This window comes from Rhineura floridana, chromosome 4, assembly GCF_030035675.1.
Source record: "Rhineura floridana isolate rRhiFlo1 chromosome 4, rRhiFlo1.hap2, whole genome shotgun sequence".
In the NCBI taxonomy this organism is placed as follows: domain Eukaryota; kingdom Metazoa; phylum Chordata; class Lepidosauria; order Squamata; family Rhineuridae; genus Rhineura; species Rhineura floridana.
This window is the reverse complement of record NC_084483.1, coordinates 210,974,292-210,999,254: the sequence shown is the minus strand read 5'-3', so window position 1 is coordinate 210,999,254 and position 24,963 is coordinate 210,974,292. Positions and strand designations below refer to the sequence as shown.

The window sequence follows — 24,963 nt, the reverse complement described above, 5'->3', positions numbered from 1 at the left end:
GGGTCTGAACGCAGCTTCCCTCCCTGATGCGCTCCTTTTCTGCCTGCAGAGAGGGGGGCGCAGACCATGGGCCTGAGCGGTGTGGTCCTCCCTAGCTGCAACTATCGCACCTCATTTTCCGACTGGAGGCCGAGTCTTCTTCGGTCTTGGGGCAGCACGGCGGGAGCTCCCTTTGTGGGGTGCAGGCCTGTGGACGAACGGTGGCTTGCAGAGGCCACTGGGCACAGAACCCTCTCGCTCTCAGCTGCTGGGAACGGAACGCTGGACGGACTTGTGGTTCTGTGACCTGGGGAGGAACCCCCCCCCGCGGGCCTGCTGTTTGTTGCTGGGCCCCCTGCCGCTGTCTGCAGCTGGCTGGCACGGCCTTAGTGGGCACAGGACACCCAAAGGAGCACCCCGTAGTGGGATCTACTGGGCATTTGTGAGCCTCCCTGTGGCTGCAGGTGTGCTTGTGCTCCCTCCCCAGGCCAGAGCGGGCTAGGATGAAGGAGATGGTGCTAGCCACGTTGCTTCTCGCTCTGCCAGCCAGCTGGGCAGCCCCGAAGGATGGCACCAGCAGGTACCAGGTGGGAAACCAGCGAGGAGTTTGGGCAGGGAATGGCCTCTTGGGGCAAGGGAACGGAGAGGGACCATCAGGCACAGGGCAGCATAGATTGGGGGGAGTTTCTCGGTGCCCCCTCCCACAGCACCTTCTTGCCCTTCAGGCCTGATGCCCCCCACGATTCCCAGGAGCAGCTCATCCTGAACCCTCTAGACCCAGGCAAGGAGTCTCAGAGGTGAGTGCCTGTCTCCATTACACTCCCTGCCTTCCCCCCCCCCCCCGCAGAAGGCCTGAGGTCCACAGGGCACACATTTGGTCCATGTCTGGGTGGGGACTGATGGGCAGCTAGGAAGGTTCTGTCCTCCTGTGGCCCAACAGAATTCGCACACCGGGAGCGGGGCCTCTACTCACCTGGGAACAGCCGGGTGGTGAATTTTCAGCTGAATCTGGTACCCACCTAAGGCTATTTTAATCAGGTCTCAACCCCCCAACTTATTTTAATGCCAGGATTCAGCCCTGGCATCTAGCAAGAAGGCCTCTGAACGTGTGTAGAGTGCCCTTCTCTCACCACTGAGGAACTCGCCTCTGAAATTTCAGGACAGTGGTTCCTATGCAGAGGCCATGGCTCAAATCCAGAGCATTTTGCCTGCAGATGCTTTGCAGTCTTCCCCCTACCCCCAGCATGGAAGGCTCTTGGCTCCTTCCTGACAGCCTGTGCCATTGCCCAGGCACACTGTGGCAGCCTCTCCTGCCTTTGCCAGCCATGCAGCCCTCTCTGCTGACCTGTGGCTTGCTCTGGCCTAGGCTGCTCCAGGACTACCTGAAGAAGAAAGTTGGGCAAGCGGGTGGCGATGCTGGTGCCATGGCCAGGAAGCAGAGTAAGTGCCATGCTGGTGAGCGATGCCAGGGCCACGCGGGAGCTGGCTGGCAGCTCCAGACCTCAACGCTGGGGCCTGGTAGGGTAGCTACCATGAGCTGGGCCGGGGTGGGGGTGGAGGCTGGCCCTGAGCACCCTTCAGAATGGTGGGCCTTGTTCCCAGAGGGGCTGCAGAGAGTCCCAGGAAACGGCAAGACCCTCACTGCCCTCCCCCTCACCCCATTTGGGCCGGGAAGAGGAGCTCCAGGAAACAGAGAGAGAGGAAAGCAGGAAGGCCCCTTATAATACGGAGTCAAGCCATCAAGCGTTCTGCACATAAGGCAGATGCTCTGCCACTGAGCTATGGTGGCACTTCGAACTGCGTAGCAAAACCCAGCAGGAACCGGACACCTCCAGCAGCAGCTGATTTTGACAGAAGGAACAAAGACTAGAAACAGAGCAGAGGGAGGGAACGTAGAGGTATGTGTGCATCATGGAAAAAACCCAACAAATTAAATAGAGAAACGTGGATATTTTCTCATCTAATGGAGAAGGAACACACGTGCCCTCTCTTGCCCAGCCAGCCCTGCCCTGCCCAGCCTCATTCAGAGCCAGATCAGCAGCCCCCTCGCCCACCCCTCTGAAAGCGAAATCACTCCCGTGTTCCACTGAACAGCATCACACTTTCAGCCATAGCAACAGCCCATGATTAGCTTCTAGTTTCTCAGACGTGGACTGATCTGTCATGGCGTCTCTGGTGTTTCTCCCTCCAGGCTTCCACCATGTGGCGAGCCTTACTACCCAACTGAAGCAAAGCCTATGATTACGCCGCTGTGCAATTGAGGCGTAAAATAAGTCACCAGCTGCCCACACAGCCTTCCTTGCTGAGCCACTCGCTCTCCTTTCCTTGAGGGGGGGAGGGGGAGCTCAGTGTGGCATTCTCCATTCCTTCATTTGTATACCACCCATCCAGCCAAAGTCTCTGGGCAGAGTTGTAAAAACACAAAACACAAAATAAATCACAAACCCCAAACCGACCAATTAAAATCAGCATAAAGCACAACTGCTAAAGCAATTACAGCTATTTAAAAGCCAGGAAGGTGGAACCGGGTGCAGAAAAACCTGACACACGCAAGTGGGGTGTAATTAAGAGGCCTCAAAAGGGAAGAGAAGGAGGGCATCACCTGGCAAGTGAAAGGTGCAGGTGCCAGGCAAGTCTGTCCGAGGAGGGCATTCCACAAGCAGGACGCCACCACCCAACATGCCTTCTCTCTGCCTGCGACTAGGTCTGGAAAGGTGTCTGGGCCTTTAATTGTTCTCAGAGCGCTGGAGTCAGTTCAGAGGCCTTTGAGAGAAACCCCTCAAACAACTGACCATTTGCGGAGAAGTCCTAGGGTTGTAGTAAGTCGCACAAGCCCTCACCTTCCATGGAGGATCTGAGCAGGAACCCTACAACCCCCCCACTGCACCCCACCCTCAAAAACCCAGCAAGCCTAGTGCGGAAGTGCAGGGTCACTTCTCAGCCCAACAAACACATTATTTTGCAGTCCAGCAGCCAAGGAGGTAGGTGGCTGGGAGCAGAAGTGCAAGGGCGGATCCCGAAGAGCAGGGTGCCTTCATGTTAGTCACAACCAGAGCTTGGAAGATTACTTTCAAAAAGTCATAAATTACAGTTACAATTACATGGCCCAAAAAGTAGTAATTACTGTTCCAATTACAACTGCTCTGAAAGTAACTGATTACTTTTTCTTAAAAGTAATCACTACGATTACATTTCAGTCACTTTTTTAAAAAAACACCTACAAGGTGCTGCCCTTGGCTGCTGCACATCTAAGTAGCCTAAAACAACATTGAAAATAAACACACATACAGAGGTAGTAGAATAATTCTTTTTATCCATAAAGTAGCAATGGTGGTCTCTCCACTGGTAAGGGAGGTGGGGAGGGAGGCAGAGGCCACTACTCAGATCTTTGCATGTCAAACCAAGGGAAACCCCCCACACACACACTCAGCCAGCAAGCATAATCTCTCTCACTTAACCCCCTCTTGGACCCTGCCCTGCCACCAGCTAAGGGACACTCACCCAAGCAAACATTTTCCCGAGATGCAAATAAGTTAAAATACTGCAAATGCAGCACAATAGCCAGAGAGGGTGGTGGAGGCCACTTTGTGTGCCAAGTGCAAACACAGTATTCACACTCACATACAGACGTTGTCATCTTTCACCTCCACAGTTCTTTATCTCCATTCTGCTGCCGCCTCCTTCTCCTCCTTTATCCATGTTCTTGCCCTCTGGCTCCTTTCTCCCCCCACTCCATTCTTCTCCACCACCATCCATTGTTTTCTCCACTCCACCCCGTCTCACTCTCCACCTCCTCCCTCATTGCCTCCTCCCCACCCACAGAGCACGAGAGAAGAGCGACGCTGCACAGAAACCCAGTTTGAGGCACATGATTTTCTTCCACAAATCACAGGAGCAGAAGACTTCCCCTGGTCCCCCCCCCAAGTAATGCCCAAAAGTAATGCCGGAAACATTACAATTACCCCACAAAAGTAATAAAATTGCTCCTAGTTCTATTACAATCAAAATGTAAAGGAATTACCCGCTCGTTCCTCAAAAAAGGAATGAACTACAAGTAATTCGTCGCTTGTAACTAATTGCTTCCAAGCTCTGTCACAACCATGCCTCCTCTTTTTTTGCTGCAGGGTTGAGAATGAGATCCTTGTTAATGCCTTTTCCCACAACATCCCTAGGAGCCAATAAGCATGAAAGACTATAGTGAGAGCTACTGGGAAGAGTTGTCTCAGTGGCTGACTCATCTCCTTTTACTCTGGCTCCAATCCGCAGGAAAGGATAAGGAAGCATGTTAGAACTCTTCTCAGATTCCTCTTTCATGCTGATTACCTCATAGAATGCTAGACATTGGGACCCTGCTCCCAAAAAAGGGCCTAAGACCCCAGACGACTACACCCCTGCAGGGGAGAGAAAATAAAAGCCTTTCTTAATTTATTAGAAGGGTGGACATGTGTGTAAATGCAGCATCAGGGAGGGCCTTCCATCTGTCTGTGAATTTTATTCGTGACCTTTATAGCCGCTCTTTCCTCCTTGATGGAATTCATAGTTTACACATATGGGTGGGGGAGTGGCCGGTTTCTCGTGCGGTCGCCCACCCAGGCCTGGAGCTGCTTACCTCCAGCTACATAAAAAAGGACCGGGAGTTCAGTGACGTAGCTGTGAGATCTGTCCCGCAGCTTCGGCTGGGAAGAAGCCGAATCTGGCAGTGTTGGGGCAGCAAGACGTGAGGCTGTAGAGGAGGGGTGAGGTGGTGGTGCAAAGGGAGTCCTGTGCGGCCTCCGGACAGCGCCAGCCCAGCACCTGGGGTGTGTGTCCCTGCTGGCTCCTGCTGGGGCAGTGCTTGGCCTCCTGCCCTCTCTGACTCACCCCTTCCCTCCCCCCGTCTGGTCTTTGCAGCTCTGTTGTTCCTCTTCGTGCCCCACGACTACGACAAGAGCGGGCGGCTGGACGGCCTGGAATTCCTGCAGCTGCTGGGCGAGCTGGGCTCCCAGCAGGCAGAAGGGCAGCCCACGCCCGACCTGGTAGGTGGGGCTCTTAGCCCCTTGCTTTGTGGTGTGCCAGGGCGAGGGAGGATTGATCTGGGGCCTCCTTCCCTGCCCTTGCCGGCACCTTCATGAGAGACTCTCCAGTCCTCTGCCACTGCCTACATTGGACAAGCAGAAAAGCTTTTGGAGCCCATCGCAGGAGGTCTAAGGTCCAGCTGGCCAGGCCGGCCCCGTCGGTGACCTCTGGGTGGCATGGGCCAGGGGCAGCCAACATGGCACCCTCCAGACATTGCTGAATGGCACTTCCCAGAATCCTTGGCCATGCTGGCTGCTGGGAGGCTCACCCCACCCAGAGGACACCACATTGGCTATTCCTGGTGCAGCGGAGGCGAGAGTGGACTGCCTTGCTGCAGTTTTACCTGCTGAAGATTTAATACCCAAACCAGGCTGAAGCGTGCCATCTGTCATACAGAAAAGGGCGGGGGGGGGAGACAGCTGGCCGCACTTCCACGTGGACCTGAGCATTCAGTGTTGGAATATCCCAGCGCTCCTGTGGCCGATGCCACAGAGATGGGCAAGGTTATGCACAGTGGAGAGAAAGCCGACGGGAAGGGGCTTTTCTTCTCATGATTTCAGAAGTTGAAGGGCTCCTCCAGCAAAACTGGAGTGGTGGTGGTGAGGAATCCAGGCCAGAGAAAGGCAAGTCCTTTTTCACACAGGGCGCATAGTGACGCTACGGAAGCCCCTCCCACAGGAGGCAGTGACGGCCGCCAGCGTGGATGGCTCCAAGAGAGGCTTCAACAAATCCAGCCATGGTGGCCGTCCCGCCACTGAACACCAGTTGCTGGGAATGGGCAGGAGGGGGCGCCGCTGCTGTTGCGCTTGGGTCCTGCCTGTGGGCCTCCCTCCTGAGCATCGGGGCCAGCGGAGTAGAGAGGCCCTTCTGCTGGCTTCTCTTCAGATGTCTCTCTGTGGGCCAGGGGGGTCAGGGAATCTCCTTTTGGCATCTTGCATCCCCCCCCCCATTTCCTTTTCAGCTTCAGGGATGGCCAGAGGCCACAGTCTTCTGCTCGGGTAAGATTTCTCACACACACCCTGGACTGAATTTATTCTAGAAGCATCTCTGGCAACATCACAGCTCTTGGGGTGTAAACAGAGCAGACCCAGGAGGTATCAGGCCCAACCCCCGAAAGCCTTAATAGGGGACTTTTATTTGAAAGCTTGGATGGAAGACGTAAGGGCAGAGGTGAGGCAGACAGGACTGTTATGTAAATTTGTATAGATATTAGCAGAGATCGGCAACGGTGCGCCAGTGTGTGCTTTTACCTAAGTGGCAGGCTTTTACCCTGCATTGGGATCACTGAGACTTAAGACTTAGTAAAATAAGAAAAGCTACTTTAGTTATAGAAATGCATAGTAGATAGAAGAGAGCCAGTGTGGTGTAGTGGTTAAGGTGTTGGACTATGACCTGGGAGACCAGGGTTTGAATCCCCACCCAGCCATGAAGCTCACAGGGTGACCTTGGGCCAGTCCCTGCCTCTCAGCCTCAGAGGGAGGCAATGGTAAACCCCCTCTGAATACCGCTTCCCATGAAAACCCTGTTCATGGGGTCGCCATAAGTCGGAATCGACTTGAAGGCAGTCCATTTCCATTTTCAGTAGATAGAAAGGCATACCTAGTTCTAACTAACAAAGTTGGAGGCGCAATGCCCAGGTTTGGGAGTTGTCCTCATGGCTCAGGAGGGAGAGAGCAGAGACAAACGTGTCTCCTCTCTCTCGGACAGTCAAACAAGAGAGGAAGGAAAGGTCAGGAGGAGGAGGGGCAGGTCAGCTTCCCTTAAGCCTATCCATCTGGAGGAACCTAGCTCTGTCTCCCTTCTGGAGCATAGACAGAAGAACAAAACAGGAGTTGCTCATGCCCCACTTCCAACAAGGACAAAAGTTAGATTGACTGAAAACTAATTTTCTTCTTTAATAAGAACACAGACAAGCAAACAGAGAAACAAAACAACGCTACAACCCCTGCAGTTTTGATTCATGGGGGGGGGGGTTGCTGATCCTGCCAATGGCTCCCTTGAGCCCCTCTTCCTCCTGCAGGTGGTGCTGATGGTGGACAGCACCCCAGAGACTCAGGACCTGAACCACGACGGGCTGCTGGAGCCCTTGGAGCTGGGCATGGCCAGACCCCAGCTGTCCTTGCTGCCCCCAGCGGAGGCGAGCGTGCCGTGCTGCAGGTACATCCTGAACTATGGAATGGTCTCCCCGAGGAGGTGCGCCTGGCACCGACACTATCATCTTTTCGGCGCCAGGTTAAAACCTTTCTCTTCTCTGAGGCATTTTAATTCCTGTTAATTCTAAATTATTATATTTTGATTTTAGACTGTACAGTTTTGTGTACAGTTTTGTGTCATTTTTATTGTATTTTTAATGTTCACCGCCCAGAGAGCTGTTGCTAGTCGGGCGGTATATAAGCTTAATTAAATAAAATAAATAAATAAAACCAGATGGACAAGGCATCAGCCTCCCAGCCCCCCTCAGCCAGCAAGGCACAGCAGCGTCTGCAGCTGCATCGGAGGACCAGGGAGTGACGGATGCCTCCTCGAGGAGCCCCCCTGCCAGAGAGAGCGAGGGGGGACCTGGCCCGGAGGCGCCAGAGGACACACCATATCAGGGGTTTGAGACGCTTCCCGCAGGGGGGCACTGAGGCACACCCTGAACGGAAGGGGGCAAGCCCAGGGGGCTGGGAAGAAGGACTGAGGGATGGAGGCGACACGGGCATGCACAGCAGGGACGCAGATGGGTGGGCAGCTGGGGATGCAAAGGGACTCTGACCAGAGCGGCTCCCCCCTTCCTCAGCTCTCCTCCCCATTGGGCTTCACAGCTCAGCCGCTCCTGCCTGCTCCAAGGATGACCTCCCTAAGCGTGCATCTCTTTGCAGAGCCGGCTAGTGGCCTCAGTGGCCTCTTCTGCAAGTGCCACCTTCCCTGTCAAGGAGCCACTACCTGCTCCCACTTACAGAGCTCCCCCTCCAATCCTCAAGCATTTGACAGAGGGAAAGACCTTCCTCTCTTGGCCTCCCCCGTGGAGGGGGCTCCCATGTGGCCCGCTGAGCTGTCACTCACCAGCTCAATCCTGGCAGGTCCTTCAGGGGAGATGGGGGGGCATCTATGCTGCCAGGTCTGGGGGAGAATCTCTTTCCTCCAGTAGGTGGGTGTTCTCCCCCCACCCCCCTCCTGGCCTGCCAATAAAGACTCTTTGAACTGAACACGTTTCTGCCTCTGCAGGGGGGAGCAATCCTTGAGTGTAGGGGCACCCAGCATACACGGCTCTCCCCCACTTGAGCAGGTGTCGCTGGAGGCTGGAATCAGGCAGAAAGGGAGCAGCCGTAGTCCTCCAGGCGCTCAGAACCACCAGGTCAGATCAGGAGGCCAAAAGGTGCAGCTGGCCATCCCTGGTGGCCCCCAACACGCCTCCTAGAGAGCTGGCCCCTCTGAGGCCCCAGAGGCTGTTGGGCTCTGAGCATGGGTTCGCTGCCATCCCTCACCCTTTCTGGCTCGTGCAAATCCCCTTTAAGCCGCTCCTAGGCTCTGGCACGGCACTTGGTCGTTGCCTCCCCCCTCCGGTGGTGGGTCCCACCTCTGCCCCATTGCACATGGTGCGGAGGACAACAGCAGAAGAGATTTCCCCTCGCCTCTGGCTACCTCTTTGGCCCCACAAACAGCCTGTACTGCCACTCCTGGCTATCTGGGGCACAGCCAGCCCCTCCCACACACGGCCCCCACGGGTGGGACTACCACACAGAGCAAGCAGCAACCAGCAGGTCCAAACTCTTTATTGATCTTCACTTGCAACGTGGCCACACAGGCAAGTCTCTCTCCACCCCCAGCCCAGACATGCCACACAGGACAGGCGGGGCAGAGAGCCTGGCTGGGCCATCCCATCTGGCACCCCTGGTTGAGGAGGCATAACTGTGTGTGGTGGTGGTGGGAATTTGGTCCATCGCTCAGTGGAGGCTCCCAGACCTGACAGACGCGGCTCCCAGCATGCAGCTCACACAATCCCATCGTAGCCGTGCACCCCACACTTCCGGCCAGCCACCTGGCACCCGCAGGTCAGTGCCTCGGGGAGGGGTCTCCCTGCCACAGAGAGTGGGGCATCAGTTCAGCTCCAAGGCAGAGAGGGCACAGCAGTGAGGAGGGGGGCGCCTTCTCTCCACCAGCAGCCCCCCTCTCCCGTGCCCGAGGGCTCCTCTCCCACACAGTGCTGGATACATGGGGGGGGGGAGCTTCAGGCTTGCAAGAGCAACTCGTTTTTCTACTACAACCCCAAGAACCACCAAGTGGAGCTGTGTGCAAAACAGTGTCTGGGAGCAGGTGGGGTGAAGGAAAGGGCGCCCCTGGCCACATGCTCAGCGCAGGGATTTGATTTCACTGAGCCCACAAACGTCCTCGCTCACATAATTCAGACGGTGTGTTCTTACTATTGCAAATTACCCAGAGATCTGTCCGTAGATCCTGACCACTACCTTCCTCCTGTCTCTGCTGAACAGCAGAGTGAAAGATGTGTGTGCAGAGTGGGGTGGGTGAATGTAGTTTTGCACTGGGCAGGCAAGGGGGGAGAAGCACCAGGACTCACCCCTGCTCAGGGCAAGGATCACAGCAGCATTGAAGGTGTCTCCAGCCCCCAGTGTGTCCACGACCGCGTCAGGGGAGAAGGCGTCCGAGTGCACCAGCAATCCATCCGGTCCCATCGCCTCAGCCCCAGCCTCAGCCCAAGCACAGATCAAGGTGGCTCTGGGAAAGGAGTGAGAGGGCAGAGAGATGGCTGTGCCACACAAGGGAGGCCATAGGAGCCCGTCACCTGGGAGCGAGCGCCTGTAACATTGCTGCTGCTGCTGCTGGAAGGGGCTGAGCAGAAGCTGTGGCACTGCAATGGCCTCTTCCCTCCCCCATGGGGATGGAAGCCAGAAAATGGGTTGCTCCCTGAAACACTTCCCACCCCCCACTAATCTCCTTTCTTTCTCGTAATGCAGCTTGGGGCAACAGGGCCTGTTTGGCACACGGGATGGGGACCCTATGGGGGCCCTGCAGGCGCTGTCAGACTCCAACTCCCAACACAGCCAATGGTTAGGGACGACGGGAGTCAGAGTCCAGCATAATATTTTGACATGTGATTTTAGTAAGTATGATTGTTTTTAATTACTGGTTTTATTCTACATTTTAATTTTTAAATGTAACTTGTTTCTAATGTTTGCTTTTATTGATATCTCAAATGAATATTTTAGTCTTCAGTTTGAGCAAGCAACATATGTGTTGTTAAATAAAGACAAACAGGCATCGAGGAGGCCGCCACTTTTCCAGGCTAAAGAAAAGGCGGAGGGAAGAGAAGGCAGTGGAGGCGGCAGCAGTTCTGAAGCACTCTGTGTTTCTCACCAAATGAGAGGACCCACACCCCCCAGGGAGGAGGAGAAGGCCTTGGCTGAAGCAACAGTGGGGCAGCCAGGAAATACTTCCAGGCCAGCTGCTTAAGGAGGGCGAGTCCCATCCTTGGCAGTTTCCAATAGCGAGTTGAGTCTGGGCCTCCACAGTCCCTGAAGTGGCCACAAAGGCCCCCCTTCCAGAAGCAGGGAGCTGGTTGAGGGGAACGGAGGAACCCCCCACCCCCCCTCATTTTGGGGCCTCCACCTACCCTGGCTTCAGATGCCTGCGGAGCCCCTTGACCGCTTCCGGGGCCGAGTGGAAGCCCCAATCCTTGGCCACATCTTTGCTGACAAAGACCTGCAGGAGGAGGAGGAGAAAAGCCAGTGTCCCCTTCCCCACCTGGGCCAATCCTCCTCCAAGGCTTGTGCTGCTCAGCCCAGACAACTCTTCCTAGGCGAGAGGTGATGGGGCACCCTGAGCATGGAGGGCGCCTCTGTTGGCAGGCCTGCCCCAGTCGGCTGCAGAGCAGCCCGGGGAGAGACTTGCTGCCTCTTCCAGCCCGTTCATTCCCAAGCTGCACAGCCTCTTCCGCCGGGAAAGGCCTCTTTCGCGTTTGAAATGGCAATCTGCGCAGCAGCAGCAGTGAACAGTGCTGGGCAGAGGTTTTGGGTTTCTACGGCAAGACCTGGCCCTGCACAGTGTTCCTGGTCCGAGGGTGGGCTACGCCCCATCACCTTGGTTCCTCCCTCAGCCAGACACGTCCCAGCCAGGAAGACCCGCCCACCCAGCCAGGGTCTCCTACCACATCTCCGTAGCCAAAGAGCTGATACAGCTCTGGCCGTGGCTTCTCCACTTCCACCGACGTGGCCACACGCTCAGCTGCTGGGCAGGTTCGGTTATGCTCCTCCACACGCTGAATCATCTTCACCTGTTCCGAGGCATTCCTGCCCTGGGGGAGATGGCTGCTCTTAAGAGGGGGCCCTTCAGCAGCTCCAGCTGCCTGGCCAGCTGCAGCTACAGAACTTGGAAAAGTTACTTTTTTGAACTACAACTCCCAACAGCCCAGCCAGCATGGCCACTGGATTGGGCTGATGGGAGTTGTAGTTCAAAAAAAGCAACTTTTCCACACTCTGCTACTACTGGAAGATGGCCGTCATCTTGTCATGCATGCTTGGGTGAGTTCCGGACTAGATGACTGTAATGCGCTCCACACGGGGCTGCCCATGAACATGGTCTGGAAACTCCAGCTAGATGGCTAACAGGCATGAGTCGGAACATTTAAGGATGGTGACCTTTAACGTCAGTTAACAGACCTTACAAATTGTCAAGGAAATTCAGAGGGAGACTGCAACATGAAACCACAATTCATCTAGTGGGTCAATGCTATCCCTTGTGGATTGCTGTTTTTAAAGTCACACTGCATGTGTTAACTGCTGATAAATGCCAGGATGTCATTTTTCACAAACTATTTTTTGTGAATGGCAACTATTAAGAGCTTCTTTATCACCACCTGCCCTTTTCTGCATATCATTTCCTCTGACCTCACTGATTACAATCCTCCCCCCCCCCATGACCCAAACATGTGCACATCTATCTGCAAAAAAGGCAAATTATATTTTGGGCTGCATTAACAGAAGTATAGTTTCCAATTTGCATGAAGTATTGGTTCCCCTCTGTTCTGCATTGGTTAGGCCTTATCTTGAATACGTGTCCAATTCTGGACACTGCAGTTTAAGAAGGATGCAGACAAATTTAATTTTAATTTTTTGTCTTAATTTTGTTTTTAAATATGTTTTCATATTGTATTGTACCCACACCTGTATTTTAATCTGTTTTTATCTTGTTGTACACCGCCCTGAGAGCTTGTCGCTAAAGGGCGGTCTAAAAGTGCAATAAATAAAATAAATAATATAATAAATAAACTGGAACAGGTTCAGAGGAGGGCAACAAGGATGATCCGGGGACTGGAAACAAAGCCCTGTGAGGAGAGACTGAAAGAACTGGGCATGTTGAGCCTGGAGAAGAGAAGACTGAGGGGAGACATGATAGCATTCTTCAAATACTTGAAAGGTTGTCATAATGGGCTCAAGTTACAGGAAGCCAGATTTCGACTGAGCATCAGGAAAAACTTCTTGCGGGCTTCCCCCAGGCACCTGGTTGGCCACTGTGAGAACAGGATGCTGGACTAGATGGGCCACTGGCCTGATCCAGCAGGCTCTTCTTATGTTCTTAACTGTTAGAGCGGTACAACAATGGAACCAATGACCTTGGGAGGTGGTGGGCTTTCCAACACTAGAGGCATTCAAGAGGCAGCTGGACAGCCACCTGTGAGGTGTGCTTTAAGTTGGATTACTGCATTGAGCAGGGGGTTGGACTTCCAACTGTACCATATGATAGGAGGAGGTGGAGGATCTCAGTTGCCTTGAGAAGTCTAAGGGGAGGCAAGATAGCACTCTTCAAGTACTTGAAAGGTTGCCACACAGAGGATGGCCGGGATCTCTTCTGGATCGTCCTAGAGTGCAGGTCACGGAATAATGGGCTCAAGTTGCAGGACGCCAGATTTCAACTGGACATCAGGAAAAACTTTCTAACTGTTAGAGCCATACGACAACGGAACCAATGACCTAGGGAGGTGGTGGGCTCTCCAAAACTGGAAGAGTTCAAGAGGCAGCTGGACAGCCACCTGTCAGATGGATTCCTGCATTGAGCAGGGGGTTGGACTCCATGGCCTTATAGGCCTCTTCCAACTCTATTCTATAAAAGCCATAAAGGTACCACAAAACTCTGCTGTATCCCCATTGGAAGTGCTTGCTGGTTTATACTGGAAGCGTATATTGAAAGGCAGTATAAATTTAAAATGTCCCCAGTTCTACAAGATCATAAAGGCAGAAGTGGGCTGGTACTGAGGTGTCCAGAACAGTGGAGGGTGAGGGCAACGGGGTGGGGAGTGGCCTTGCAAGCCAAGGGTGGGCCACTGGGACCTCACCAAGGAAGATCCAAATGGTTCGAGCAGCAATTGATGACTCATGGATGCAAGCCATCTCCGAGCAGTGGGTAAAACACCCCCCCCCACCATGGAAGACTAATGTCAGCAGATTCTGCCACCCCTACATCATGAATGCAGATGGATTCAGGACAGCTCCCCCCCCCCCAGCCAGGGTCTTGCTCACTCACCTCCCAATGGATCCACTTGTATTGAGACAGGTTGACTTGCTCAAAATCAGCTGCTGTCACGTCTGGCAGGTTGCTGGGGAAGATTGGGGGGGGCAAAGGTCGATATGAGATGGAATGGATGCAAGGACTTAATGGCCTCCTCTCCCACCCAAGATTATTCATCAAAACAACTTGAAGGCCTGGAGCAGGTAAATGGTTAAAAAGTGCAAACCACTTTGAAAAGAACTGGCCCAGAACAGCCTTCATTCCTTGGCCTCCCCCCCCATTACTCAAGACACCCTAAAGGGTCCACGCAGCCCAGCACCCTGCCCCACAGCACCCACCCATGCCCCTGCAGAGTATGCATGGAGGACATCAAGGCCATAGCCAGCCCCTTGTTTGCCCCCCAGGTTCCAGCAAGGAAGCATATTGTATGCAAGGCTGACCCAGCAAGCATAGCCCCCCCTTCTCTTCCACACTATTCCCTGGGAACAATTTAAGGTGCCGGCTTTGATCTACAAAGCCCCAAATAGTTTGGACTCACTAAGTGCCTCCAAGAAGGTCTCTAAAATGGACCAAGCAGCTGGCCATCTTTGTACCCTCAAATTTGGGCAGGCAGAAAGAACGCTTTGAAGAGCTGCCCTATAACGGCTGTGGAACGTCTTCCCCTTGGAGTTCATCACAGTCTGTCCCTGAGCATCCTACAGATCCTGGTGTTTGGAGGGGGCCTTCCGGGCGGAGGGTCGGGTGCAGCTGGGATCCAACCGGGCAATACAGCATTACAGAAGCCTCAGCTCAAAAGTCCGGAGTTATGAAGGAGCAGAATGGATTCATGGGAGGTGGGCTGAGGGTGAAGCCACCATGAGAGTCACACCCTGCATCCCCAGATATGGGGGGGCAGGGCTGGCTGTGGTTATTCAGTACTGATGGAAATAAACTCTAATCAAGCCAAAGGAACTTTTCCAATTCTCTGTATTGTTCTGATCACCCCAGTGCAAAACAGCAGACCATGGAGCTGCAGAAGTTTCAGAAACGTGCATCCAAAACGATCAAGCAGCTGGAGCAACTCCTCCATGAGGACTGGCCGCACCATTTGGGGCTCTTTAGTTTAGGGGAAAGGTGACGAGGGAGCAGGCTGGGAACATGATCGAGGTTTACAACGTCAGTGTGGGAGGAGCAGACAACAACATTTTTCTCCTTCTTCGACAGTCCTACAACTTGTGTCACCCAGCAAAGATGAACGCTGGGAGAGTCTTAGGGGAGACAAAAGGAGGCGCTTCTTCACACAGCACACAGTCGGCTGATGGAAGTTGCTGCTACAAGATGCCGTGGCCACCAGCTGAGATGGCTTTAAAAGGGAGCACAGAAGGACTCGGCCTATCAATGGCTACTGGACACGGTGGCCAGAAGGAACCTCTTCTTCAGAGGCAGCATGCCACCAGATGTCAGTCCCCAGGAATCAGCAGTACAAAAGGGCTCCTGCTGGGTGGAAGGGCTGGGTATAAATAAAATAAATAATAAAATAAATAAATGGGCTGAGCGGCCTTTTCCTGCCCTGCAGGCGTGCATCCCACGGGGGCATCTGGCTGGCCACGACAGGAAACAGGTTGCAGCAGTAAGGCGACCTTCCTTGGGCCTGATGCAATGGCTGAAGGATTCTTCCCACCTACACACTTTTTACTTCACAACTCCCTCACACTGAAAACAAAGGCAGGGGAGCTCCTTTTGCAAAGCATTACTCTTTGGCTCTCAGCCCTCATGGTGGGGTTTGAACTCTACCCCAAAATAGGACCCTTTTCAATGATTAACCACTGGAACAGGAGAGGCAGAGCCCGCCCCAGAGCAAAGGCCAGCCACAGCCACATTTCCAGAGCCCCCAGGAATCATTAACCAGGCTGTGGGCATCTGCTGGTCACAGGGGGAAGGACACAGAGAGAGAGAGGCGAAGAAGCCCCCACCCGCTGGCGGCAATGGTATGAATGAGCCGAGCTAAGGCATGTGCCAGACCTCGTAAATGCTGAGCCTTTCACCGTGGCCTCTGGCGCCGAGATGCCACTGTGTAGCAAAGGAAGAAAATGTGATTGATGTCTCTAGAGAGGGAAGGAGAACTACTGAAGACCCTTGGCTGAGGGGTGACATGCAAGCATCGGGAGGGGGGAAGGGCAGCATTCTCTCAGCCCATTGGGGAGAGCGAGTGACCCCTCCCCAGCCCTCTTTTCTCTCCAACACAGGCCTCCTCCCAGCACCCCTTTCAGCCAGTTCCTACTTTTCATAAAGCACAGGTGTGGCCCACTTGTCTCCATCCTTGAGGCCTTATGCAGCCCCCGTTCTGTCACTCTCTCCTGCTGCTCCTAAGAGCCCAAGTCTGTTCCCTGCTCGGGACAGGGAGTTTTCGCACCTGCAACTCTCGTCCCATGAGCCGGACTTGTGTGAGGAAGCACAGAAACGACAGCACCAGGCTGTTACTGGGAAGGGCGATCAGGAATTAGCATTGGCAGATCATTGGCTGCTGCATTGGGCTGAATTAACAGGTGAATTACCAAGAATTAGTAGTGAATGAGGCTTTGATTGACCATGCATGGGTGCTTTCTCCTCTTCTCCCACTGGGTGGCACCAGTCTGCAGGGGGAGATTCCAACCCCCCCCCTTCAGGTTGCTCCAGCAAGCCTCTAGGCTCCTGAGCTGAGCCACAAGCCAGAGGTCTAAGGCCACTGGCTTATCTCAGCACCGCCATCTGCCTCAACCACAGGCATGGCTTGAGGCATCACAAACTAAACCAGATATCCCTGAAGTGACATTTATTGAGGAGTTATGATCACTTTCATCTGGCTCAGATCTGTTTTTCTATTGCAGTGGGGAGGAGAGCCTGGCTGGGAGTCCAGAGTCGGTGAGTTCAAATCCCTGCTCGTGTCTCCTGGGTGTCAAGGGCCAGCTAAAGATCACCCCCACAGGGAGTGCCCTGCCACCTGTGCAGCCGTGGGCAAGCTGCATAGTCCCAGGAACCCAGTTGCCCCCCAGCTGACAGTTGCGGACAAGGAAGGGGCTGGCTTGTGCAGCTGTGGCAAGCTGAGCAGGCCCTAGCCAGCTGGGGAGGGCTAGCCTCAGAGGGAGGCAATGGGAAACCCCCTCTGAATACCGCTTACCATGAACACCCTATTCATACGGCAGCCATAAGTTGGGATTGACTTGAAGGCAGTCCCATTTTTTATTTCATTCCTCTATACAGACTGGGGCCAGGGGAGGGGTTTGGATTATTTTATTTACCTTTCCTGTGCTGTTTCTTATCTGAAAATAACAATAGTTTAGAAATAAATAAAGCAACCAAGTTGAACCTGGAGATCTTGGCTGCTCAGCCATAGGCTTCCTCTGATGCCTGTCAGCCTCAGTGCTGCCACTCTGTAAAATGGGAAGGGCACTTAAGCATGGGGGATTGACAGCTTGCCTTTAGTAGCTGTCTGGCAAGCAGAAATCCAGCTGCTGGGACACTGTGCACTGATGCGTTGTCCTGCAAAACTGAGCTTCTTCTGCTTGCTGTGTAACTGTTAAAGGCACAAGGAAGAGCCTTCTTTGGAAAAAGGGGCAGCCTTATTGCGATCTGAGGACCAGCAAGATAAGACCATAATGTACTTTGTACATTAAGAGTCCTAGATTAATAATTAATATTAGCAATAATTAGTAATAAGAAGGAGGAGGGAGGAAGAGAGCAGACCATGCAGAACCTCTCCTTTGCTCTCGGTAACGCTGCTTAGGGGTTTCTACAGTTCAGTGGTAAACAACTTTTGTTAACTAAATAAAAGGGTTGGGAGTCCACAAGAGCTCCTGCTGGATGATGGTGACACCGGCAAAGTCCTGGCCCCATGTCCCTTACTCCAGAGGACCCAGGAGTCCTGGCCCGTACCTTCCCTGCCTAACTGGGAGTCATGCTGCCTTCGCTAATCAACGGCAAATGGCGCTGAAGATGCTCAGCTTCAAGCCAGAACTTCACCTTGAACAAGTGCACAGAAGAGGCATTTTGGGGCTGCCGCTTGTCATGTGGGCCGAGAGGAGCGGCCCCTGCAAAGATTTCCCCTTTTACACAGGGAGCCAGAGCCCAGCGCCTCCTTTGGCCCTCGTCACCCCAGCGGTGGGATCGCCTCCAGAGCAGTTACAGTGACACAGCAGCATGGCTGCCAGCTCCTCCGGGAAGGGTACCTGATCTAGAATGAACTTCATGTTGGCTTCCCATGCAGCTCTGCCGGGAGCAGAGGAACAAGAGACAACCCTGCCTGGGAGGGCCTGCCTCCCCTCCCCACTTGCCTCAGTTTCCCCAACCATGGAGAATCATGGGAGTAAACACCCACGGCTGTCTAGCTGCTGCAGCACCACACAAAAAGGGAAAAGCAGAGCCAGCCAGAGGGTTCCGCTTCCTGAAAGTCTAAGAGCCAAATGACACCTGAGGTGGGAAATGCACAACTGGATCTCCTAACAGGTCCATTTTCTACAGCTGCAGTGGCTGCCACTTTGCTCAGGTGGCCGAGGGGGGGTGTCTTCTTGTGTTTATGACCTTTCTCTGCCACCCTGGGCCCCTACTGGGAGGAAGGGCAGCATATAAATGTAATAAATAAATAAGAGCTGGTTTGCCTCTCCAAAGCAAAGCTAGCCCTGCAGGAGGCAAGTGCGGCCAGCACCTCCGCCTCTCCTCCTGCCCCCTACTGAGCTCCCAGTACCCTTTGGGGAGCAGATTTTGACCAGGAAAATTAGCATGGGAGGAAGGGTTAAACGCCCCCTCTCCATTCCATTACAGCTCTCCCCCATCCCATATAATTTGGCCCCAAGTTTTGGGTTTTAGGGGTTTCTTTGAGGGGGTGGTGGATATTGAAATCTGAAAAGCCAGAGGACTGGCAAAGACACCAAACGCTCAGGTTGGGAGCAATCTGTACCTTCAGTGCCGTTCCTTCCCTTGATTATCAGAATAAAATTATGGCAAATAGTTTTAAAATGCAGATTAAATTATGCAAATATACCTGATGTGCATAATTTACATGGGTCTCAAGGCTCAGCTTTCCTGATGCAGACGGCTGCTCAGTTCTCTTAATGCAGAGAGACCCTAGTGCTGATCATCTCCCAGGATGCCTCTCTGTGACACTGTCCTGCCCCCCATGGGAAGAGGAGCCAAGGGGCTGCAGTCTGTCACAGTTCACACAGCCAGCTGGCTCAGGAGAGGTCCTGGGCGTGGGGGGGGGCAGCAGCTGGACTTGGGCAGGAGAAGAGGGTGTGATAAACCAATGAGCCACTTAGCATGACTGCGGCCCTGGCCACATCCTCAGCCTGGCTGAAAGGGACAAGAGGGTTGCCAGAGCAGGCCTGTTCCCACCCCTACCCCCAGATCAGCGAGAGCCACCTGTCTGTGGCCGAGAGCCCTCTGGCGCCACCCACTGGCAGGGGAGCTGGAGGTACTGCCAAGCCAGGCGGGCCTTACGTGTCATAGAGCGTGACCGTCCGAGAGCCACTCTGGCAGTTGATGAGGCAGCAGGCACATGGCGTCTCCCCCCGGCTCTGCCACACCAGGTGGGTCACATCCACTCTGCAGCGCTGGAAATCAGACAGGATGAATCTTGGGAGCAGCAGAGGGGAGAGAGAGAGGTTAGATCTCCCAGCAAGCAAGCAGCGCTCACCCAACGCACCTTGCAGCGTGCAGGATGGTGCGAGTGCCGTTGGTCGAGTTGCTGATCACCACTGAGATGGGCAAGGCACACGCTGGGTGCATGGCCATGTGGGTGAGGTCCACCTCGTAGCGCTGGAAATCCTCACGGACAAAGCTGGGTGGGGAGAGAATGCAAGCAACTCAGATGGGAGAGCAGCGCTGAGGTCCTCCTCTTCCAAGCCACAGACCCACTGCTACTAGTGAAGGTGAGTTGAAGGGAGGCGACAGTCCCCGGAAAGAGGACCTAAACTGGCCCTGGACCCTTCGAGGACTCTGAGGCCCTTCCTGCTGCCTTCTGTGCTGTGATCCAGCTTCCCACTCAGAGGCAGCAACAGGACCTTGTTGTGTTCGCTCCACCTCTCCAAAACTGGGCAGATGCAAACAGGTAGGAGTTCTGCTACACCGTGTACCAGCACTGGGCAAGGCCTTTGGACTGCAGCAGGAGCTTTGCTGGGGGGGATTGCCTTGCTTGTGCCTCGCTTTCAGGTGAACAGTCAGGGTCAGTTTCCAAGTAGCCAGAGATTGGGGATTTCTTAATATTTGCATGACCCAAAATCTCACTCCCAAATACTTAGTTACTGTCTCAGCTTGAGAGGTACCCAGAGCTCATGCATCTTTGGTTATGTCCCACACCCACCCACGCCGGACCTCCTTAATCCACTGAGTACCACTACTCGGTGATGACTAAAGGAATTCTGCACATGCACAGAAGGCCGGGGGATAGTCTTTATATCTGACATGTCCCAGTACTCTAAATAGATCTTTGCTTAAATTAAGTTCCCTGCCACCTTTGAAGAGGTACCCTTCCTTGCATATTCTCTTCACATTTTACAGGACGGAGCCCTAACATTTAAACTGTGTCTCAGAAATAACTTCAGCTGACTAACTTCTTAACAAGATCTAGCCAAGGTCTGGAGGCAGACTGTGTGGGGCATCTCTGCGCTCGCCCTGCTCCCCCCACTCAGCAAATCACCAGCAAAGGTTAATGGTTACCATACTACTAGCAGAAACCAGTAATGATTTGAAACGAATGTTGATGAAAGTTAAAGAGGAAAGCACAAAAGCAGGACTACAGCTTAACGGCAGAAAGACTAAAGTAACAACAACAGAAGATTTATGTAACTTTAAAGTTGACAATGAGGACATTGAATACCTTGGCACAGTCATTAACCAAAATGGAGACAATAGTCTAGAAATCAGAAGAAGGCTAGGACTGGGGAGGGCAGCTACGAGAGGACTAGAAAAGGTCCTCAAATGCAAAGATGTATCACTGAACATTAAAGCCAGGATCATTCAGACCATGGTATTCCTGATCTCTATGTATGGATGTGAAAGTTGGACAGTGAAAAAAGTGGATAAGAGAAAAATCAGCTCATTTGAATTATGGTGTTGGAGGAGAGTTTTGCACATACCATGGACTGCGAAAAAGACAAATAATTGGGTGTTAGAACAAATTAAACCAGGAGCTATAAGGATGAACCTGAGGTTATCATGCTTTGGACACATAATGAGAAGACATGATTCACTAGAAAAGACAATAATGCTGGGAAAAACTGAAGGGAGTAGAAAAAGAGGAAGGCCAAACAAGAGATGGATTGTTTCCATAAAGGAAGCCACAGACCTGAACTTACAAGATCTGAGCAGGGTGGTTCACGACAGATGCTCTTGGAGGTCACTGATTCATAGGACTGCCATAAGTTGTAGTCGACTTGAAGGCATATAACAACAACCACCAAATTTATTTATTTTTATTTTACACGCTTGTATAGCACAGAGATTTAGTATCTCAAAAGTCTTTCCAGTAGTTGAAATGAAATTGGGGGCGAGGGGGGGGAAGGGAGAGAGGGAGGGAGGATCAATAAAGCAGACAGGCGGTTAGGCAGCCCTCCCTCACATTCTTCCTTGGCAGCTGAATACAGTTGGGCTTTCTTCCAAATGGACATGCAGGGGACTGTGCTCTTCCATTGAATATTACTGTTTTTATGTGCCTTCAACTGATTTATGCCTGTTCCCTCTCCAAATATAAGCCTCAGCAATTATAAAACTCAAAATGGAAACTAGGGGTGAATTTGTTATGTGCCTTCAAGTCAATTACGACTTATGGCGATCCTATGAATCAGTGACCTCCAAGAGCATCTGTTGTGAACTACCCTGTTCAGATCTTGTAAGTTCAGCTCTGTGGCTTCCTTGATGGAATCAATCCATCTCTTGTTTGGCCTTCCTCTTTTTCTACTCCCTTCTGTTTTTCCCAGCATTATTGTCTTTTCTAGTGAATCAGGTCTTCTCATGATGTGTCCAAAATATGATAACCTCAGTTTCGTCATTTTAGCTTCTAACGATAGGTCTGGTTTAATTTGTTGAATGTATGTTATATATATTCAAAACAAATCTTATTGTAGATGCAGCTTTCATGGACTAGATCCCTGCTTCATCGGGTGCATGGTGTTACCCTCAGTTGACAGGTGTGTCCACACACAGTTGCAGGGGGGAAGGGGCAAGCTGCGAAGCCAGCTGTGGCAATTTCATTAACATATTTCATGCATTAATGGAATTGCCACATATCACAGGTCCCACAAGAAAGCATAACACATAAGTAACTGTTGAATATGCAATCATCCTATTATTGCCACAGGGATTCACTGTTTCTCTTTATGGCCCCACAGGCATTATTTCAAAGATAGGATGACTCAGTCATCACCCATTACTGTTGCTGCAAAGGGTTACTGTGCTCATCATGTACATTTACACAGAACTGGTCCAGCCTGCCCTTTTTGCATTTCATTCCCATTTGACCCCACAATTTATATTTTTCCACTTTCAACCTTCATTTATACACATGGACCTGAGGAGTGAGCGTTAAATGACATGGGCTTCCTTACTTTATTCTGCAATGTAGGCATCCCTGATGTTACTCATGATGCTATAACACCATCAATTACTAAAAACAGGAAAATCCCCACCAGGAAAAATACCTGTGGAAATTTTTCCAGCCGCACCCCTCCCAGAACGTGAAGCAGGGCTGGGGATGGGACCTGTGCCCGCCCGCCCCTCTCCCCGCCCGCCCGAGCCTCATGCCACGGCTGGCATGTTCACCAGCTGACCTGGCACCCGGCACAGCCCGCTGGCAGCCGACTACACATCCCTAACTGAAGGCAGCGAGACCAGAGTGGTGCAGGACAAGAGGGGAAGGGAAAGAGCCAAGCCGAGGAAAAGAGGATGGAGAGATGAAGGGCGCCCCTCCCATCAGCCCAAACGCCCCCCAGGAGCCGGCTTGGCCCGGCACCTTCTTTGGGAGCTCCAGAAAACCAGCTGGGAAAATGAACCTGACTCACCCCTCGCCAAAGAGGAGACCGGCAGGGCTCTCTTCCTTGCGGTGTCCCCCAGTTGAAGGCGGCCTTTGTCAACGCCAGCCAGCGACGCTGCTGGGCAAAGCCCTCCAGCGGGGAAAGTCCTGCAGAAAGCCCGCCCGCCGCTAACACCCCCCCCGCCCCCGCACGGCACTTACTCTGCAGCGTTGCCGGGCGCGAGCGAGCCCATGAAAGCGCAGGGGGCGCCCAGCAGGGCCAGGACGGTGCACGTGTTGGAAGCATTGCCCCCTCGCTGCCAGCGCTGCGCCAGGCACCTGGAGGAAGGGAGCAAACGGCGCCGCTCAGCCGCGGCCAAAGGGAGCCCCCCCTCGCCCAGGCAGCACCGCGCGGAGGAGACGGCAATACCCACCGGGGCCCCGAAGTCTCCCCGCGGAGACGCCGGGCGGCCAAGACAGCGCCAGCGTCCCGCCTTTGCGGGCCCACCGCCGGCCCAAAGCCCTCCGCGGGCCGCTTCCTTCGAGGCCCGCGGTCCGTCTGGCCGGAGCCTGCCCTCGAAGGCGGGCCGGGGCAATCGTGCAGGGGCGGTTCGCAGCGAGGGCAGCTCTGGTTCCGGGCGAGAAGAGGCAGGCAGGGATGCAGCCGCTCCGCATCCAGGGCCCTACCGAACGCCCGAGGCGAAAGCCCCGCTCGTTCTCTGCCCTCCACGAAGGGCCGGCGGCGCCCTTCCCCAGGACGCCTGGCCTCTCTCCCCCGCGCGGGCGGGGATCCTGGGCCGGGCACCTGGTGTCCGTGTCCTCCGCCGGGTAATGGTCCACCACGCTGATGATGTCCAGGCACACGAGGCCGACGCACAGGATCCGCTTCTCCCCCATGGACGGTGGAGCCGCTTCCCAGGCTCGCTGCCTGCTTTGCCGCGACGCTCCTGCGCTCCGCGGTCCCTCCGCGCCCCGCAGTCGCAGCAACAACCCAGGCCGCCCACCCGCGCCGCGCCCGGCAGCCATTGGCTCAGGCTCCCCTGGGCCCAGCCGAATGCAAATCAGCGCCATCCTATTGGCAGGACAGGGCATTACCCCCGCATTCTTCTCGCCAGCCCTGCCCCTACAAGTCGTGCCGCCAATCGGCAGGCAGGAGGCCGCCCCTGTCCCGCCCCCCCTCTGCCTCTGGAGCTAGAATGATAGAATCAGAGAATAGGAGAGTTGGAAGGGGCCTATAAGGCCATCAAGTCCAACCCCTGCTCAATGCAGGAATCCAAATCAAAGCATTCCCAACAGATGACTGTCCAAGATGACTTGGATGCCTCCAGTATTGGAGAGTTTTTCCTGATGTTCAGCTGAAATCTGGCTTCCTGGAACTTGAGGCCATTGTTCTGTGTCCTGCACTCTGGGACGATTGAGAAGAGATCCTGGCCCTTCTCTGTGTTACAACCTTTCAGAAGGGAAGTGCCCGCTGGGCTGGCTGGGTGGACAGAACCTGGGTAGTCTTGGAGGCAGCCTCATAGTCCCAGTGGGGCAAGTGGGTGACCTCTAGAGCTCTGCTTCCCCACACGCACACCCCTAAGATTTTGTTTAAATTGTCTTTTTAATTTGTGACATGACAGACGATAATACCCTCCATTTAAAGTATGATAGGTTGTTGTAAGAACAGGAGCAATTGAAGAATAAGTATGGAAAAAATTCAGCAAATCTGCGAATGAGGCAGGGGAGTGCCTCAACAAAAGTCTCATTTGGAAGACCACCAAGAGAATGCTCACTCAAGACCTTGCCTGATGGAAGGTGGATTCATGACCACTATCAGCCAGAGCTTGGAAGTAACTAGTTACAAGTAACGAATTACTTGTAATTTATTACTTTTTTGAGTAACGAGTGGGTAACTTCATTACATTTTGCTGGTAATAGAACGAGTAGTAACTTCATTACTTTTGAGGAGTAATTGTAATGTTTCCAGCATTATTTTTGCGCATTACTTGGGGGTGGGTGGGGGTGGAGCAGGGGAAGTCTTCTGCTCCTCTGATTTGCGAATAAAAATCATGTGCTTCAAATTGGGCTTCTGTGCAGCGTCGCTCTTCCTTCTTGCTCTATGGGTGCTTAGGAGGCGATGAGGGAGGAGGTGGAGAGTGAGATGGGGTGGAGAAAACAATTGTTCAAAAATTGACAAGAGTGGAAGGAGAAAAGAGCTGGAGGCAATATATACAAAAAATGTGTGTTGGGGTATCATCATTGCTGGGGGTGGGGTGAGGGGATATGAGATTCTGTTATGCCATTCTGTTAATCTTATGGATAAAAAAAAATTCTACTACCCTCTGTGTGTGCGTTTTAATGTTGTTTTAGGCTACTTAGATGTGGAGCAGCCAAGGCCAGCACCTTGCAGGCAATTATTTTTTTTAAAAGTAACTAAAATGTAATTGTAGCAATTACTTTTGAGTAAAAGTAAAGTAAACAGTTAC

The 24,963-nt window shown here is 53.2% G+C and overlaps 2 protein-coding genes across 8 annotated transcripts; one reads left to right on the top strand and one right to left on the bottom strand.

Moving 5' to 3' along the window:
- Positions 1–472: 472 nt before the first annotated feature.
- On the top strand, positions 473–15,059 carry CGREF1 (cell growth regulator with EF-hand domain 1). 6 transcript variants are annotated; one of them, XM_061625957.1, is made up of 7 exons: positions 473–559; positions 705–776; positions 1,346–1,419; positions 4,870–4,994; positions 7,055–7,266; positions 9,990–10,135; positions 10,283–12,224. In XM_061625957.1, the coding sequence occupies exons 1-7, from the start codon at positions 483–485 to the stop codon at positions 10,483–10,485; spliced, it is 909 nt and encodes a 302-aa protein (XP_061481941.1). In that variant the 5' UTR covers positions 473–482; the 3' UTR covers positions 10,486–12,224. The 6 variants fall into 6 exon arrangements, with proteins under 6 accessions (XP_061481941.1, XP_061481944.1, XP_061481943.1 ...); XM_061625960.1 differs by having other exon boundaries at positions 473–566; XM_061625959.1 differs by lacking the exon at positions 10,283–12,224 and adding an exon at positions 14,740–15,059 and having other exon boundaries at positions 473–776.
- KHK (ketohexokinase) lies at positions 8,756–23,482 on the bottom strand. 2 transcript variants are annotated; one of them, XM_061625954.1, is made up of 8 exons: positions 23,301–23,482; positions 22,718–22,834; positions 19,193–19,327; positions 13,552–13,624; positions 11,180–11,326; positions 10,646–10,734; positions 9,593–9,750; positions 8,756–9,093 (listed from the first exon to the last, which is right to left on the bottom strand). In XM_061625954.1, the coding sequence occupies exons 1-8, from the start codon at positions 23,390–23,392 to the stop codon at positions 9,008–9,010; spliced, it is 897 nt and encodes a 298-aa protein (XP_061481938.1). In that variant the 5' UTR covers positions 23,393–23,482; the 3' UTR covers positions 8,756–9,007. The 2 variants fall into 2 exon arrangements, with proteins under 2 accessions (XP_061481938.1, XP_061481937.1); XM_061625953.1 differs by lacking the exon at positions 19,193–19,327 and adding an exon at positions 18,988–19,122 and having other exon boundaries at positions 23,301–23,480.
- Positions 23,483–24,963: the final 1,481 nt, after the last annotated feature.

Excerpts from the sequence above, each read along its gene's own strand:
- CGREF1 (XM_061625955.1), top strand. The coding sequence starts at position 547 with ATGGCACCAGCAGGTACCAGGTGGGAAACCAGCGAGGAGTTTGGGCAG. Across the intron at positions 1,420-4,869 it reads TGCCATGGCCAGGAAGCAGA|CTCTGTTGTTCCTCTTCGTG; the intron begins GTAAGTGCCATG and ends TGGTCTTTGCAG. Across the intron at positions 7,267-9,989 it reads TATCATCTTTTCGGCGCCAG|CTTGGGGCAACAGGGCCTGT; the intron begins GTTAAAACCTTT and ends CTCGTAATGCAG.
- KHK (XM_061625954.1), bottom strand. The coding sequence starts at position 23,392 with ATGGGGGAGAAGCGGATCCTGTGCGTCGGCCTCGTGTGCCTGGACATC. Across the intron at positions 9,751-10,645 it reads CGCAGGCATCTGAAGCCAGG|AGCCACCTTGATCTGTGCTT; the intron begins GTAGGTGGAGGC and ends CTCCTTTCCCAG. Across the intron at positions 9,094-9,592 it reads GATCCTTGCCCTGAGCAGGG|GGAGACCCCTCCCCGAGGCA; the intron begins GTGAGTCCTGGT and ends TCTCTGTGGCAG.